Source organism: Loxodonta africana, chromosome 11 (assembly GCF_030014295.1).
Source record: "Loxodonta africana isolate mLoxAfr1 chromosome 11, mLoxAfr1.hap2, whole genome shotgun sequence".
Classification (NCBI taxonomy): Eukaryota; Metazoa; Chordata; class Mammalia; order Proboscidea; family Elephantidae; genus Loxodonta; species Loxodonta africana.
The window spans coordinates 35,489,404-35,507,490 of record NC_087352.1 but is presented as its reverse complement, the minus strand read 5'-3'; the positions used below and the strand labels follow the sequence as shown (position 1 = coordinate 35,507,490).

Below are 18,087 nucleotides of genomic sequence, written 5' to 3'. Positions count from 1 at the left end.
TTACCTTACAAAAGCTTTTGTAGTATGAAGACAGAAGACCCAGTAAGGAAAAAGACATTAGCAAAAAAACCAGCCCCCACTTACCAGGTGTGAAGTTGTATCGAGCTGAAAATCCCATTGATTCTAGCTCTCCATCAGCAAAAAATTTAATCCATAGAAATCTTCCACTGGATTTTATCACAGGTGGGTTCTGCTGTCCACAGAAACGTCCAATTATCGGAGAAAAGCCAAAAGGTCCATCTCGAACTTCAATATGATCAAATTTGCACTCCCAAGAAGGTTCAATAGAGTATTTTTCATCAAAGTAAAGTTCAATGCACTGTCTTGGGGCAGCTGGAAAAAAAAAAAAGAAAGAAAATGTTTAGAAGGCCACTTTTTAAAGCTTTAGTTTGATTTTTCTGGTGCTATTTTGGATGTATCTGTATGCTTTCTATGGAACTTTGAGCGTGACATGCACGGAGATGCAAAGGAAGCATACAATCATCAGCATTCTCAGGTCGACTATCTCCGTAAGAATGTCTAAAGGGTCCTTACAACCGGTGATGTTGCACAAACTAATATTCTGCGAGTAAGTGGACCATTTCCATGTCTGATAAATTATTAGCTAATCACAGTATTCTTGTGAAAGACTGCCCCACCAGGTTTGGAAAGCAGAGGGGTATCTTTCTGTGACATTCCCCATATTTGCAGAAGAACCCAAGTGTAAGGTCAGAAACCTCTTGAGAATCATTCAGCACAGAGTTCTACAGCCATCCAAAGAGCCCCAAATGGATATCAAAGTGCACAGACAAAAATATGAAGAGGGATTTTTCAAATATACAAATCTGATCACATCACTTTCAGGTTTAAGCTTCTTCACTGGCTCTCTGTGAGTTACAGGATAACGATCCAGACATTTAACTTGACATATGACTTGATACGACCCACTTTCGATGTCTTCTTATTCTCTTCTCATACACAGCATAAGTTCAGACACTTCAAACAGGTCACGCTCTTCTAAAACACCATGCCTTTTCCAGCTTTCCTACTTTCCTGCTATCATGAATATCCATATACTTCCAATTTATTAACTACTGTTTACCAAGGATATTCTTTCTTAAATAAAACTTCCCGTCTAAACCTACACAGGTAAGACAAGAACCATATCTTATTCATCTTCTTTCCTCAGCACTTAGCTCAATAGCTGCCCTGGAGAATTTCTCAAAAACTCTTTGTTGAGTGAATTGTAAATGAATTTATCTTCACAAATGTTTTTATAGCTCTGTAAGGAATCATGGAAGAGCTCAACAGGGCTAACCAAAAAACCAAACCTCTTATAGTCAGGTTGATTCCAACACACAGCAACCCTGTTGGACAGAGTATAATTGTCCCATAGGATTTCCAAGGAGTGACTGGTGGATTTGAACTGCCGACCTTTTGGTTAGCAGTCAAGCTCTTACCCACTGCACCACCACCACCACATGGGTGCATTGGCTAATGCTCTCCCATTCTTCCCCAGACATGGCCAAAACAGTTTAAAATTCTGGCATTCCAGCTCAAGTTCAGCCAGGACACCCCCAGAATGACCATGTTGTTATTGTTAGGTGCTGCCAAGTCAATTTTCAACACATAGCAACCCCATGCGACATAGTAGAACTGCCCCATAGGGTTTCCTAGGCTGTAATCTTTATGGCAGAAAATCACCAGGTCTTTCTCCCGTGGAGGTGCTGAGTGGGTTAGAATTGCCAACCTTTCAGTTAGCAGCCAGCGTCTTAACTGTGCATCACCAGGGCTCCTACAGTTATTAAAATACTAACACACGTTGATCCTGGTAAGTAAACAACTGTTTCCTAAGCCTTTTGAGTGCTTCCTAGCTACTCAAAAGGGCCTCACCTAGGACCACCTCCTTCCAGAAATGCGAAAGTGAAGATCCGGCACCACAGGGCCCTGCTTTTCTACAGTATATTTAATATCACCTTTAACTTCAATGCTCACATTCATGGATGTCTAATGTTTATAAGGAGCTAAGAATTGTGATGGTCTGGAAATTAGAGACTTAGTAAAAGGTAATCCTGAGGCTTCTCAAGTATAAAATAGAAAATCAATTGCTTAAAGGTCAATGTATATTAAAAGATTAAGGATTATTTTTTAACTCTAAAAATGTCTCTGATTATCTGAACATTGTAGAGAGAGCTTAATAACTCTTGCAAGAAAACCAGGAATGCTTTTATTTGACATTAATGTATATCACAAAAGTCAACAAACGTAGTATCGAACATAATGTAATTATTCAATACAGTTTTTTTTAAATCTGCAAATTTAAAAATGTCCTTAAAAAGTACCTGGAAAATGATGTTTGCTTATTTCTCTTCCCTAAAATATCAGTCCAAAAGCAAAAAGGTGAATGCTTAAAAAACTGGGTCCATATAAGTATTAGCCCAAGGTATACTATTCATATATATTACTATTCTACAGAATACATACAGTTGCTATATCCTCTTTGATAAGCTAGGATGATAAGTTTTTGAGGAAATGAACTATTTCAGAATAAGGAATAATACTTTTTGATGTAAGCAATGTATGTGAAATTACTTTGGGTTGGGGACTGAGAACACTCCTGAGCTAATTTACTTAAATCTCTCTTTTTATATCTACGTTTGTATACCTATATTATCTAATCTACCAGTACACCTGCACCCCTTTCCCTTATTAAGAAATGTGTGGCCATCTAATGGTAATTCATTTATTCACATCTTTACCTCCATTGTCACTTGAGTTCAGTTCAATATGGATGAACAAACCTGAGTTCCTTCAAGAAACCATATCATTATGGCCTTTGGTAGACCACATCGTGTATGGACAATTCATTTTTCTTTGGTCCAACTTGTTGAAAGCAAACCAACACACATAGGAAAATTCCACTAGCTAAGTTTTAAGAGGGGCAAAAAAAAAAGGTAAATAAGTATATCATATATTTCCTGTTGTAGATTTTTAAATATTGAGAGATTTCGGCACATGTGAACTGTTGGAAGCTCTCTAGGTCGAACTCCCTAAGCTTACATTGTTTTGTCCTCCAAATCTCTCCATTTACAGTGCCCTTTCTCGTCAACATTTCCTGTTAGTCATCTTTGATCTAAAACTGAGGTTCCTTTTCAAGGGGACTCAAACACTTTGAGAATCTTTGGACACTTAATGAAGTTACAGACATTTTCAACTGAATAGTGCACAGGCAGATAGAAATTTGCGTCTAATTTGGAAGAGTTCTCAGATCACCAGGAATCCATAAAACAGGCCCTCCTCTCCATGACTGGTCCTTCACCTGAAGCATTTATTACAACCTGTCTGACATCAAGACACTCGGTGTATTATTTTTCCTTCTTGTATTTTCAATTTATCTTTTTTTTTTTTCACCATAAGAAGACTATTCTATTCAGAATTAAATATGTAAAATCTGTCCCATTAAAAGAAGAAAAGAAAGAAGATTTAAAAAAAAAAAAAAAAGAAGAAAGAAAGAAACCACCTTTCCTCTTTGGGTCCTACAGTCCATTAATACCTCCCACCTGCTCCTCCATTCCCTGCCAGCTGGCTTCTCCCCATGTCAGTAGAGTATTCATCCTAAAGGTACTAACAGTCACTGAATTGCCTAACTTAAGAGAAGCATTTCTATTTTGACCTTATTTTTCTTGGCTGTAATAATCGGCACATTCATTACTCCCTGCTTTCCTCACTTTGCTGCTGTGACACCTTTTCTCTGATTCTCTGGTCAACTCTCTGGGTTTCTCCTTCTCAATCCCAGTTACTCCTACTCAGCCCTTTCCTTAAAGTTACTTTACAAACTTCTACCCTGCTAACTGAAAGGTCGGCAATTCAAATTCACCAGCCACTCCTTGGAAATCCTGTGGGGCAGTTTTACTCTGTCCTATATGGTCACTATAGGGATGCTAGGAGTAGGAATCAACTCGACTGCAATGGGTTTTATTCTGTTTTCTTTACTCACTCTAGACCAGCATTCTGGTTGCCACTGGTATCCCCTGGAAAGCTATTATAATATAATGATGTCTGTGGTTTCATCCAAAGCCAATTAGCTCAGAATTCCCAGGGCAGGCCCCGGCACCTGTAGTTTTTTTAAAAAGTTGAAGTATAGTGCTCCAAATAAACTCTTCAGATAATTTTATTCATGATAACCACCTCAACAATAATCATTATATTTAAGAACTACAAGTATATATTTTCAGATCACTCCACTACACTAAAAATCCATACATTTAATCTCTTTGAGAGACTTCTCCATCAATACCAAAACTGAGCACACTATTTTTCCTTTAAACCTATTTTCTTCATCTACGGCAATTCCATCTAACAAGCTGCCAAGCTAAAATTCTTAGACTAGTCCTATTCTTACATCTTCACATCCAATCCAGTAGGATTCAATTTCATAAATGTCTCACATTTCTTCCTTTTACTCCAGCCCCAACTTTAGGACTTTACCGGAATTTAATTGGTCTTTCACAATAGTTTCTTATTATTGCTTTCCTTCAGTTACTTCCTCATCAGAATATCACCTTATTCATTCTCTGCTTAAAGCATTTCAATGGTAAGCCAGCATCTATAACAGAAAATCCAAACTCTCATGGATAGAACGGATGGAATATCAGGTTCTTTTTTATTTAGAATTGTCCACCTCTTCAGCCTTCTCCTGCTCCTCTTCCCTCCATATATGCAAGCCCTACAATACGTGTGGTCCCCAACCAGACCATATCACTGAACATTCACACGTGCTATTCTCTATATCACTCATACTCGACTCGACGGCACTGGGTTTTGTTTTGTTTGTTTTTTTTTTTTATTCTCTATATAGGAAACCCTGGTGGCGTAGTGGTTAAGTGCTACAGCTGCTAACCAAGAGGTCAACAGTTTGAATCCGCCAGGCGTTCCTTGGAAACTCTATGGGGCAGTTCTGCTCTCTCCTATAGGGTCACTATGAGTTGAATGAACTCAATGGCAGTGGGTTTGGTTTTGGGTTTATTCTCTGTATAGAGAGAATAAGGACTTCAATGACAACGGTCAACCAAGCTGATATTTGGAATACATGAGTATACATTTCTCTCTGACATTATGTGTTCTTTGTACTTTTATATTACTGAAGAAATCCATATAATATATACCCACCAAGTGCCTCAGGGAGGAAAGATCTGGCAGTCTGCTCTCATAAAGATTACAGCCTTTGAAACTCTATGGGGCAGTTCTACTCTGTCCTATAGGATTGCTACGAGTTGGAATCAAATCGATGGCAGTTTTTTTTTTGTACATATGTGTGTACATATGTACACACACGTATGTTGTTCTAATAACTATTAAACTAATAAAGTACTAATTTCCAAAACACTGTTTCCTATTAGATAATATTATGCCAACTATGCATCCATTCCCTTACTTCAGAACTCTAAATCAATTAATTCAAAAGAAACTTTCAAAACTGCTGATTTGTTTTTATTTCCCAGAATCCACTTGTTCATAATCCATTACTAATCATTTCAGTTATCAGCTTGATTTCAGCTCTACAGTTATTTGATTCACTTGGAAATATTTCTGCATATGATCTCCAAAAGCAATATTTGTAATGTCATAAGTATACTGTCCATCCAAGTCAGGAGAGGGCCTGGGACTGGTCTGGTGTTGTCGCCAGCCCTCTCCCTCTCTCTTCTCACCTTCTATGATGTAGATGCACTCCCGATCAGGGGGGTACTTGCTGGGATAATTGGGAGACGTAAAGACACCTCCATCTGCATGTTTTGTCCAAGTCCCACACTGCACTGACTTCTGTGTTTCTGAGGTGGTTTGCTTTTCTGTTAAAAAAAAAAATTAAAAATGAGCCATCACCCAATTTTCTATACGACTAAAAATAGAGAGGACATTCTTGTAGTTTCCATTAGTAAATTAACTTCTACATGTTGTCTTCATCAAAACCAATCACATGGACACACTATAAAATGTCCAGATAGTTTAGAAAAATAAGAACATGGGAAATATAGGAAAACACAAAATAAGTAGAGGTTTTTCACTCCCATTTTACCAAAGAAACATACCTGTTCCTTTCTTGGTTGCCCCAGATAAATGAAGGATGATTAAACTTGCTACAACTGAAACAGAAAAGAAAAATTAGAAAAAGAAAATGAGCATACACCAAAATGGCCAAGTTTAAAAACAAAGTAACATAATTTAAAGACAAAATGATATCAAAGCAGAAAAAATTTATTACTGCTAACTGTTCCAAGGAGACTTGGAACTTGAAAGTGCAAAATGCACAAAACGAGGTAATATAGGAATCCTTAAGGGAATAGTGCAAATTAAAAATGGATGGAACGCAAACTTCTAAGGCAAATAGATACTTCAAGACTTAGAGCCACTCTTGTAATCTATTAATGCCACATACAGTGGGATTTCAAGACCTCCAGTTTCTAAGCTTCCCTTTGTGACCTCTCAGGGAAGAGAGAGGGTGAGGAGGTATAAGGAGAAAGAGGAAAAGCCAACAATGAGAAGGGGCTCCATGACTGATTGGAACACATTGCCAAGGTGGTTGTATTTTAGAAAATGAAGATTGAGGCAAATCCCCTGGGGGCAGGGGAGGGAAAAGGAGTCAAACAGATTAATTTGAATTGGAGGCATTAAGCAGCATTATAAAAATGTACCTTATAAAAATGTCCTGAATTACCAAGTAAACATTGTGCTCAGTACTAAACAATGAAATTAATGTCTTCCAACCTTAACTTTAACTCAGTAGTTAGTGTTACCCAGAAACAGGCTATCTTTTTGAAAAAGGTCATTTCTATAAACATTTTTGTATGAATTAGGTTTTCTGTATCAAAAAGAAGACACGATTGTGCAATTTAACAGTAAATCTGATAGGACCATTAAAACCTGAACTTCCAGCTCATTTCCATGAATTCTTGATGTACTCAATGTTTTTACAAAACTTCAAAAAAGAAAAGTATTAAATTAACTTAGTTTTCATAATCTGACTTTTCTTCTTCTATTTTACTTTTGTCATTTATTTCGTTGCCCAATTATATGAAAGCTCTAGGTTCTATTAGGTGTATAGCCATATTTACACTTAAAATGAATGTTGGGGGAGGATATAACTCAAAATTATATCCTACACTAAAGCCCACTGCAGGAGCTTATAAACTTATGCTTATATTTTATGCCAAAAAAAGTATTTGGACCTTGATATTAGGAGTTGAGGAGATGTATCAGTTATGTTACTTTGTAAAGTGATCCTGTATTGTTTCAAGCTGGAGGAAAAAAAATAAAGTCTGTAGATCAGCCATCTGCTTTTGCGCTAAACCGTTGGTGACTGTTGTAACGTGTGCGCTTTTTAATAGAAACATATATATACACTAACTTTGCATAAGCCTATGCACACACGGACAAGCACGCAGGTATGCATCCTTCAACAGCAGGTTGGACGTTTGGGGGTTTCTCTACTCTGCTTTCTCTGTGTTGACAGAAACACGTTAGAAAGGAGCACTCTGATTAACACATCAGCAAAGCCGGGTCTCTTCATTGCAAGGCACAGGAAAAACTCTAATCCTTGCTTTCTAATGTGAAATTCTCACCACACATATTGGTTTTCTGACTTCCATTGCCTTTTCCTGGACGCTATCTTTCTCTAGTTCTCTCCGCACTCAACACTACACACGTTACCGCACACTCTTAAGGCAACATTTGGTGTCTACAGGCCAAAACAGAGTGGAGGTGGGCACCTGCCCTCCACGCCAGCGTGGGGACCAGGTGGATTTCAAGCACCCACTGGAGTGGCAATACGGGTTCCCTGAGATCAAGAAGTCCTGGGCTGAGGGATGTTTCTTTTCAAGCAAAGTACCTGGGCTCTCCCTCTTTCCACCCATCCTTTCCGGAGCCCATTTCCCGGTCTCCTTCCGCACGTGCCATCCCTAAGCCCCATTCTTGGCTCACCCCCCAGGTAGTTTCAGGCTCCAGAAAAGCCGATTGTCCCCGGCAGAATCCCAGACCAGGTGACGGCCAAGGCGCGCCGCCCCCACGCCCAGCTTTAAGATGCTGCAATACAGAAAGTTTCCATCTGCCCGGACTCCGGGATTGCAGGGTCCGGGGCGCTAGCGGCCAAGAAAGGGGCGGGATGGAGGGAAGAGAGGAATCAAGCAGCGAGCGGACCGCGCGGCGGGCAGGTACTCACTGTGCAACACAGCGCGTCCATGGATCATGTCTGTGCGTTACACCCGAGGCTCCGAGCTCCACTAATTCCATTTAGAGACGGGGAGGCGTCCGGAGGCGGGGAGAGGATGGAGTGGCGAGAACGTCAATATGCCGCCCGGAGCCGACCCGGGGCGCAGATGGGTGGAGAGGAGCTCCCAGTCCGCCAGGATCAGTCCCAGGGCGCAGAGATATGGAGAGGGGCTCCGAGTCCCAGCAGGAGCACACCCCGTGCGCGGGGAGGTGCAAGGTGGATCCGAGCCCCAACAGCAGACCCTGGGCGCGGGGAGGGGGACAGGGGTTCCAAGCCCGGCAACCAAGCTGCTGCGCGTCCCCGACTCGCTCCGGCTCGCTCAGCGCGGCGAGGCCAGCAGCCCCACCATGACGCTAGCCGCACGCCCGGCGCCGGGCGCCACCATCACTCGGCCGCTAGCGGCACCTTCCTCCTCTGCATCATCGCCACCGCCGCAGCTGTCACAGGACACGGCGGGCTTGGGCGGCAGGCGAGCGGGCGCTGGGAGCCCCGCGGCCCCGGGCGGGCGGGCAGAGCGAAGGCGCCAGCCGGTGCAGACCGACGGCGGCGTGCTCAGTCCCCAGGCTCGCACGATACTGGCCGCGGGGCGGAGCAGCGGCCCCCGGAGGCCGTCCGGCAGCCCTCAGCGCCCCGGCCTTGGGGGCGCTGCCGATGAGGCATGGACGACGCGGGGAAGGGCGCCGGCATGGGCTCGCCGACTCCGCCGCCTCTCCGATCTTGCGATCGAGGATCGGCGGGTGGGCGTCTGCAGGACCGGGGAGGGGGGGCGAGGGGGCGGGGAGAAGGAGGAGCGGGGCGGCCGAGTTACCAGGTGGGCGCCTGAGTCATCGCCGGGGGCTGCGCGCCCCTCCGGGGAGACGTAGCGGCTCCGCGTGGCCCGGCACCCAGTGCTGGTGCGCCGCCGAGTGGGGCTGCGACAAGGACAACCCCCTCTCGGATCCGGGGGGGAGGGCGGGGAGCCGTCACCGGCCAGTCGGGCTAGGGGCGCACCGGGCGCAGGCGAATCCCGACTTAGTCCCGGCGAGGGAGACAGGGGTAGAGGGGAGGGGCCCAGCGACAGTCTGCGAGGAGGAGGCTTCTCACTGCCTATGGGTGCCACAAAGTGCGGTCTGTCTCCCACCCCAAGGTCCGTCTGTCCGTGGAAGCAGGCCCTCCTCCCGGCGAAAGCGCGCCCTTCCCTCGGGTTTCGGCCAGGAGACGGAGGCCGGGCGCAGGGGGAGGCGGCGGTAAAGTTTAGCTGTGAATCCGGGGCCCGCAGACGGGGTCGCCAACCAGACAGGCCCGCCGAGCCCTGGGCTGCGTGCGGATGCCTTCGCTACTCCAGAGCTGTAAACCCGCGGCGCAGCCCCCGGCTGCCCCTGCTCCAGCACGCCCGCAAGGGTACGCTCAACTAGAGGAGGAAACGACTTGCTGGGATACCCCCGGAAAGGCCCAGCGGGCAAAGCGAAGGGAGGATACAAGGCCACCTCGGTACCGCCCCCTGCGTCTGCCAGGCCCAGCCTTGGAGAGGGGCTTCGCCCCGCCTGTTCAGCCCCGGGCCCCCGCGCCCCGCCGCTGGGACCGGCTTCTTCAGGGGATGATGGCTTCGAGGTGTCGGGGGTAGGAGCGGCTATGGAGAAGAAAGCAGACAGACGCGGGGCGGCGGACACCGGGGTCGCCCCCCAAGGCGGCGGAGGAAAGCCGGGCGAGAGGCGAGCGGAGAGGCCGGCGCCTGGGCAGCCCGCCCTGGCGCACCTGCTGCTGCAGCGCCGGGCGCCCACGTGCGGGTGCGGGCGCGAGGATGGGTTCCGCCGCAGCCCTGCCCACTTCCCCACCCGGCGCCGCGGGAGTGCGGAGGACCCCTGCCGGCTAGTCGAGATGGGGGATTAGGAGAGGTTTCAGCGTCAGAGGGGTCCCTGGGTCCCGGATGCAGTCTCCAAGGCTCCTTCTACCACGCCGTGGGTCCTCAGCTCTCAGGTACCGCAAGTCCTCGACCGTGGGGCGAAGTGGACCGAGTGTGTGTCCATTTAATAAAAAGTAGGTAGATGGGGCGGGGAGAAAGGGAAGGAGAGAGACTTAGAAGATCGCGCCCGCCCGCTGCGCCAACTTCACTCGAACAGGATGCCTGTGAGAGGAGCTAGCAGCTAGAGAAAAAAGAAAGGGGCGTGCGGGTGGAGATCCTGGGACGTCTCCAAGCCGGCGTGTCGCCCACGTACGTACTTCTAAAAGGAGCAAAAGGGAAACAGGCAGAAGGTCCTGGGAACAGTGTGACACGGGAGCGATTCCTGTGCCCGCGGAGTGGGGTGGGAGGCCGTGGAGTGGAGAAGGAAGTCCCCCAGCTAAAAAGAAGCAAAGATAGCGTGGTGGGACCGATTAAGAAATGGGTTCACAGATGGTAAAAAGGCAATAAAACATTGCCTTCGATCCAGGTTACCTGGGCAAGGGAGGGTTTGAGAAATGGCCATTGAGAGAAGTCAGTAGTTAAATGTTGACATATTAATATTATCTGGTAATTTTTTTTTTTAATCCAGAAGTATGTCTTCTTTACGAAAATGTCAGAATTCTTGAGTGAAACAGGGACAATGTCAAAACTACCTTTAAGAGAAATGACTGCATTTCTTAATCGCAATTTAAAGACAGAGGAATGAAAAATTGGCATTATGCTAAATCAACTCACCCAGGTATTTCTAACCCTTCCCTCTGTCCAGTCGGTTTCCAGGACACAGACTTTGTAACTTGGCCAGGAAAGCCACCACTGGCGGACCTTTGGTAGGCAAGTGGTCTTTACATCAGGAGGAGGAAAGGGGATACAAGAAATTCAGGGAGGAAATCCCAGGGGAAGAAAGAGGGGTGATTCTCACCCTTTGGTCCACCTCGTCATTCCTCCACCATCACCTGGCAGTGAGTGTGTGTGTGCTTGCGTGACTTATTTGAAATCAAATTCTCATAAACAGCAGCCACTTTGATCTTTGATCTCCAGTGGCCACCTGCTCAGTGCCTGGGTTTGAGGAGTTGAATGCCTGCTCAAATTTTAAAGATGGGGAAATGAGTGTGTCCCAGCCTGGACCCAATCCAAGACAGGGGTGCACTCAGGTCTTTTAGCTGTTAACTGACCAGGAGACTCAGCCCAGGCAGATGCTGAGGCTTTGCCCAGCTCCGCTGATCCTCCGGGGCTGCCAGTGTGACTTTTCCCTTGAAGATGCCATTCATTCTCCTATACACCCACCTGCACATACTTTACCCATCCACCATATCCCGCTTGCTTGGCAAGCTGCCTTCTCAGTTTAATGCTGCCTCCCTAATGGGACCCACAGAATTTTTCTTTCTGAGAAAAACCAACATATGGGAAAAGCTTAGCTTCTCCAAAGGTTATGCACACTTATGGTCAAATTTCAAGGGACATTTTATAAACTGGTAGCTTTTGTGAGTTAACAAATTTGCTGTGTACGTGCTTTGCCAGAGTTCTCCGAGACTCCAAGGTGAGCACTGAAATGGAGAGTAATAGAGAAAAAAAAAATTTTTTTTTAGGCCAAATTAAAGCTACTTGAATCCATTAAAGTGGCTTTTTTTTTTTTTTTTGAGCTCACACCTTCATAAGCAGGATTTCCAGAACCCTAAAAAAGAGTTGGTGTAGGACTTGTACGTTTGCTCTTCCAGTACAAAAGCAAGTACTATTTGTCCATATGCACCCAGTTCCCCTACAAAACATATGAAAACGCCAGTCCCACTGAGGTTCTTTCATTAATCCATCTTCAGTACTGATGCCACCATCAAGTTTGTGTTCTATGGTCAAGAAAGGTGGTGTTACTAAGAAAAAATATAACAGTGCTCTGACACATACCATATGATATTAGTGTTTTATTTCTTAATAATAATTTTTTAACATAGTTATGAAACAACCTTGTATATTTCACCTACTTATTAACAATATACAAGATTTAATATTAGCTTTTTAGAAACTATAATCAGTAAATGATCCCCTGTCCAATACTGAAATCTCTTGAGAATGGTGTGTAATTCTCTAATATGAACCTGGTTTAAACAAGACTCATGCAGCTATTTCTCTTCCACTATCTGTAAGTGTATCCTAATAAAGAAGAAAGTCCTCAAAAAACAGACATGTTAAAATACTTGAAATTCTGTAGTTCAAACCAAACAGTATGTTTCAGGATCATGCCTAGGGAAAAATAAGATACACTTGTCTTAGAAATATGACTATGTTGTATTGATAAATATCATAAGAATGTTGGCATCTCGTGGGCAAGAACTTTCATGACACTAAATTACTAAATTAATATTTAACCAGTACTTACAGACCTGTGGTTATTGTTCATGTCGTTTCACATTACGTGGCAGTTGTGCTTCATGAACAATGTATTATCATATCTAATTTGGGGAATGGGAAAGGAATAAAAGTAATCCCAAGATTCACCAATTTGTGGTTAAGTTTTAGAGAAATTATTTTCATTCTCTTTGATATTTAATTGGAAACCCTGATGGCATAGTGATTAAGTGCTATGGCTGCTAACTGAAAGGTCGGCAATTCAAATCCACCAGGTGCTTCTAGAAACTGTGGGGCAGTTCTACTCTGTCCTGCAGGGTCGCTATGAGTCGGAATCAACTCAAAAGCAACAGGTTTGGTGGGGTTTTTTTTTTGGTTTTCATGTTTAATTGACAGTAGCTTATGGAAAAATCAAGTTTTTTTTTTTTTGTATCACCAGAATAATTAATAGCTAGGGACCCATAAACCAACATAAACTAGAGAAAATTTATTAAAAAAATCCTAAGATTGAAAGGTGTATTGCTCTGAAAAGGACCCTCCTTTGTACTATGTGCCATGCTACAACAGCAATTCACTGTATTATTTTGGGGAAAGAGCAATTACCTTCTCCAATTAAAAAAGGAAATTTAATCAGATTTTAAAAAACATAAGTTAAACTGAAAAATAAATCTACATGTTTCATGTCAAAACATCCATAAATGAAAGCAAGCAAAAATTACTTAAATTTGCTAAATCAGATATGATATGGAAAATAATAAAAGCCAAGATTTTTGCTTGTTGGAAATAACCATAGTAGCCCTATAAGACAGAGTAGAACTGCCCACATGGGATTCCCAAGCGGTGGCTGGTGGATTTGAACTGCTGACCTTTTGATCAGTAGCCAAGCTCTTAACCACTGCACTACCAGGGTTCCAAGGTGGAACAGGAATTTTTAAATCCAAAATTTTTAAATTTTGAAAAGAAAAACAAGTTTTGAGCATGAAAATAAAAATTGAGTAAAAACATTGCTCTTTTTTTTTTTCTAATAACAAAGTCATTAATCTGTTTTTCTTTGTCTATACATTCTCTACACTCAAAAAAAGTGTAATAAAATGAACCACAATCTTTTCATTTCCCTTTACAGGACAAAAAGAGAAATTCAAAAAGGCTTCTTTCCCCCATTTCAGGGCAGAACAATTTACAAGAAAAAAAAATTTTAGGAGTAAATGCAGCAACAGATTTTTGCCAAAAAGTTATAATTACAATAATTTTCAAAAACGAGAATATAAGAAACATGTACTTTAGCAAATTTATAATTTAAAATAATATTTTTCAAAGTAGTTTTCTAATTGTCATGTACAGTTAATTTCACAATTAAATAAATGATGTATTTATTACTGGGATACCTACAATACAGGACTGATGTCACAATTATATTTTCTTCTACAATGAGGCTTTCCAGTGGACAGATGGGGCGGGGGTGAGGGTTAGAAATGACACAAAGCAGTAACATCCTGATGGTAATTTTGAAACCCCTATAAGCAAAATGAGTTGACTCAAGTAGATTGGTGAGTAAATGGAAAGGAATTGTTACACATACATAGGGTACACAGAGGATTTTATTTTTAAAAGATGTTTATTTTTAGGTTTTACTTAAAGACTATGGGGTGGGGACCAAGATTTGGTATTACAAAAACTAGATATTCTCAGCCAGGTCAGGGTATGAGAACTGAGTTAAAATCAGATAGTACTAAGTTAAGATTATTTTAATTTACAATTATAAAACACAGTTGAGTTGTTTTGTGCCAAACTGAGAGATCTTTTCAGTAATCCCATTATCTCTCCCTTGCATTGTCCTAGTGCTTCTTTCAATACAATTTTTTAAAAAACTTTGTGGGTTTCCTGTAGATCTTATTGGGGCACCTTTATCAGATAAAAACCACATTCACAAGTTGTTTTGAAGGAGTTACTTCTCTACCCTGGGCTAAGATTCAGTGACAATGCCTTTAAAACTGTTAGTTGTCCTATTGTCCACTTGAGAGAATCTACAAGGTACACCATAAAATTCTTAGAAACTTTTTGTTCCAGCTTTATTCTTAACCAAAGGTCTAACCAATGCATACCTGATATGACTTTATCCAGAAGCTACATTTTACTGGCAATAACTTGCATTTGACTTTTATGCTAAAGCCATTTATTTGAGACTATTTTGCCATCTGGAGTGCCTAGGAATGAGAAATAGTTTTATTTTTGAACTTAGTAGGTTCTGCTTTATGTTTCCTCTAAATTCTTCTTGAAAGGTGAAAACGTCTTTCTTTAGCTATTCTCTCTTTAGTTGTACCCTATCACATACAGCTAAAGAAACCCACCGGTGTTCTTCCCATAAAGCTCCTTAGCTAAATTCACCAGAGCGCTAGGTATATTTTATATTTTTTACATTACTTCAGGTGACAGTTTTGTTAAACTTTCCACCATTATACAACACATGCTGCCATTTTCCCTGCCTCTGGTAACAATTTCTACATTGTCTTTTCATCTCCCACTCAGGGTCTCCCCAAGACCTTCAGGCCTCCTACTTCTTCTTGGTCCCAAAGGCAGTGCCACTTGTTTTAGCTTTTTCTTACAGCAGTACCTTCTCATTTCCAAGCACTAATTTCTGTTCCAGTTATGTATTACAGTATAACTAACTACTCCAAGACTTTGTCTTAGTACAGACGTCAGGGAGGTTGTGGACAGGTGGCTTGTTTCTGTTCCATGTGGCATCAGCTGAAGTGGACAGGGCTGTGGAGTCACTTCCAGGATAGCTTCCTTATGCATATGTCTGAAGCCTTTGTGCTCCTTGTTCTTTCATTCTCTCACTGGGCACAAAAAGTCAATGGAGATACACTGTCAAAGAAGAAAACATTTTGAACGTAAAATTTATGTACACTTAAACTATCACTTAAAGTCTAGAGTGAAAATAAAGGTATTTTTCAGCATACCTAATTTGAAACAATGCTTAGATAATGTTTTATACCAAGAAGAATAATGACTTCAGAAGGATATATTGCAATATGGGAAGTAGAAGTGAGTAAAGTCCTGAGGAAAATTCATTGTTGTACAAATGAGCAATTAATATATAGTGTATATGGGACAGAATAGGAAGAGCAGAGGAATAAGCAAGCTTTAATTATCTTGTCTAGTTTGGATAAAAAATATAAATATTTAATATCCTTGACACCAGTAGGGAATGTAAGCATAACTATATTAATAAGTTAGAAGTAATAACTATAAGAATAAAACAATGTAAAACATTCATGTTAAAAAAAAAAAGAAAATTCTACCTATCCAATAGAAGATACATAAGAAGTTCACACAAATAACTAAAAATTAAAGCAAGCAAAATAGAAACAAAATGTGGTAACAAAAGACCATGAATAAGATGATAAAAAGTAATTATAATAAACATGGGTTAAATATCTCAGTGAAATGAATTTTTCTGATTAGATAAATGAGATCTTCCAACAAGGTGTCTTTAAGAAATATATTTGACATAGTTTATAAGCATATTGAGCTCAAATGATTGCCAAAACGTATCCCAGTCAAATAAGAATACGGGGAGAACAATTTTAATATTTGGCAAATGGAATTGAAGCAAAAAAAAAAAAGTTATAAGGGAAAAGGATGCAGTTATACACTAGTTAAAATAATGTGTCATGTTGAAATAAAGGCCCTGAAGATATATATGTACACATATATGCTGTCAGTTTGTTCTGCTATGGTGGCTTTCATCTTGCTGTGACAGTGGAAGATTTGCCACCGGTATTTCAAATACCAGAAGGGTTACCCACAGTTGACAGGTTTCAGCAGAGCTTCCAGACTAAGACACACTAGGAAGAAGGACCTGGCAGTCTACTTCTGAGTAAATGGGCCAGTGAAAATCTTATGAAGAACACTGGGACATTGTCTAATATAGTGCTGGAAGATGAGTCACTCAGGTTGGAAGCTAGTCAAAATATGACCAGGGACGAGCTGCCTCCTCAAAGTAGAGTCGACCTTAATGACGTGGATGGAGTCAAGCTATCAGAACCTTCATTTGCTAATATGGCATGACTCAAAATGAGAAAAAAAATCTGCAAACATCCACTAATAATCAGAACATGTAGTGTACAAAGTATGAGTCTAGGAAAATTGGAAGTCATCAAACATGAAATGGAACACATAAACATAGATATCCAGGGCATTAGTGAGCAGAAAAGGACTGGTATTGCCCATTTTGAATTGGATAATCATATGGTCTACTATGCCAGCTATGCCAGCAATGACAAATTGAAGAGGAATGGCATCCTGCTCATTGTCAAAAGAACATTTCAAGATCTCTCCTGAAGTACAGTGCTATCAGTGATAGGATAATATCCATATGCCTACAAGGAAAACCAGTTAATATGACTATTATTCAAATTTAATCACCAACAACTAATGCCAAAGATAAGGAAATTGAAGATTTTTATCAACTTCTCAGTCTGAAATTGATCAAACACTCAATCGAGATACATTGATAATTACTGGTTATTGGAATGCAAAAGTTGGAAATGAAGAAGAATTGGTAGTTGGAAAATATGGCCTTGGTGACAGAAATGACGCTGGAGATCCCATGATAGCATTCCGCAAGACCAACAGCTTCATCTTTGCAAATACCTTTTTTAAACAACATAAGTGGCAACTATACACGTGGACCTCACCGGATGAAAAACACAGGGATCAAATCGACTACATCTATGGAAGGAGGTGATGGAAAAGCACAATATCATCAGTTAGAACAAGACGAGGGGCCAACTATAGAACCCACCATTAATTGCTCATATGCAAGTTCAAGTTGAAGAAAATTAGAACAAGTCCACGAGAACCAAAATACAACCTTGAGTATATTCCACCTGAATTTGGAGACCATCTCAAGAATAGAGTTGACACATTGAACACTAATGAACAAAGACTGTACGCATTGTGTAATGACATCAAAGGACATCATACATGAAGAAAGGAAAAGGTCACTAAAAAGAGAGGAAAGAAAGAAAAGGCCAAAATGGATGTCAGAAAAGACTCTGAAACTTGTTCTTGAAGGTAGAGTAGCTAAAGCGAATAGACGAAATGATGAAGTAAAAGAGCTAAACAGAAGATTTCAAAGGGCAGCTAGAGAGGACAAAGTAAAATATTATAATGAAATCTGCATTTCTCAAGCTGAAAGAACTGGAGAAAAAATTTCAAACCTCGAGTTGAAATTTTGAAGGATTCTATGAGCAAAATATTTAATGATGCAGGAAGCATCAAAAGCAGATGGAAGGAATACACAGAGTCACTGTACCAAAAAGAACTGATTGACGTTCAACCATTTCAGGAGGAAGCATACCAGTAAGAACTGATGGTATTGAAGGAAGAAGTGCAAGCTGCACTGAAGGCATTGGCGAAAAACAGGGATCCAGGAATTGACAGAATACCAACCGAGATGTTTCAACAAATGGATGCAGCTCTGGAGGTGGTCACTTGTCTATGCCAAGAAATCTGAAAGATGACTACCTGGCCAACCAAATGGAAGAAATACATATTCCAAAGAAAGGTGATCCATCAG

General features: G+C 41.8%; 1 protein-coding gene across 1 annotated transcript in view; it reads right to left on the bottom strand.

Annotated features, from left to right (window-relative positions):
- The window catches only part of NETO1 (neuropilin and tolloid like 1), a 163,434-nt gene extending 155,215 nt beyond the window's left edge, over positions 1-8,219 (bottom strand). The window contains exons 1-4 of the mRNA XM_003406250.4: positions 8,192-8,219; positions 6,066-6,119; positions 5,688-5,825; positions 85-333 (exon numbers count right to left, since the gene is read on the bottom strand). Of these exons, the coding sequence (XP_003406298.1) occupies positions 85-333; positions 5,688-5,825; positions 6,066-6,119; positions 8,192-8,219 (469 nt within the window). The remainder of the gene's footprint in view (positions 1-84; positions 334-5,687; positions 5,826-6,065; positions 6,120-8,191) is intronic.
- Positions 8,220-18,087: the final 9,868 nt, after the last annotated feature.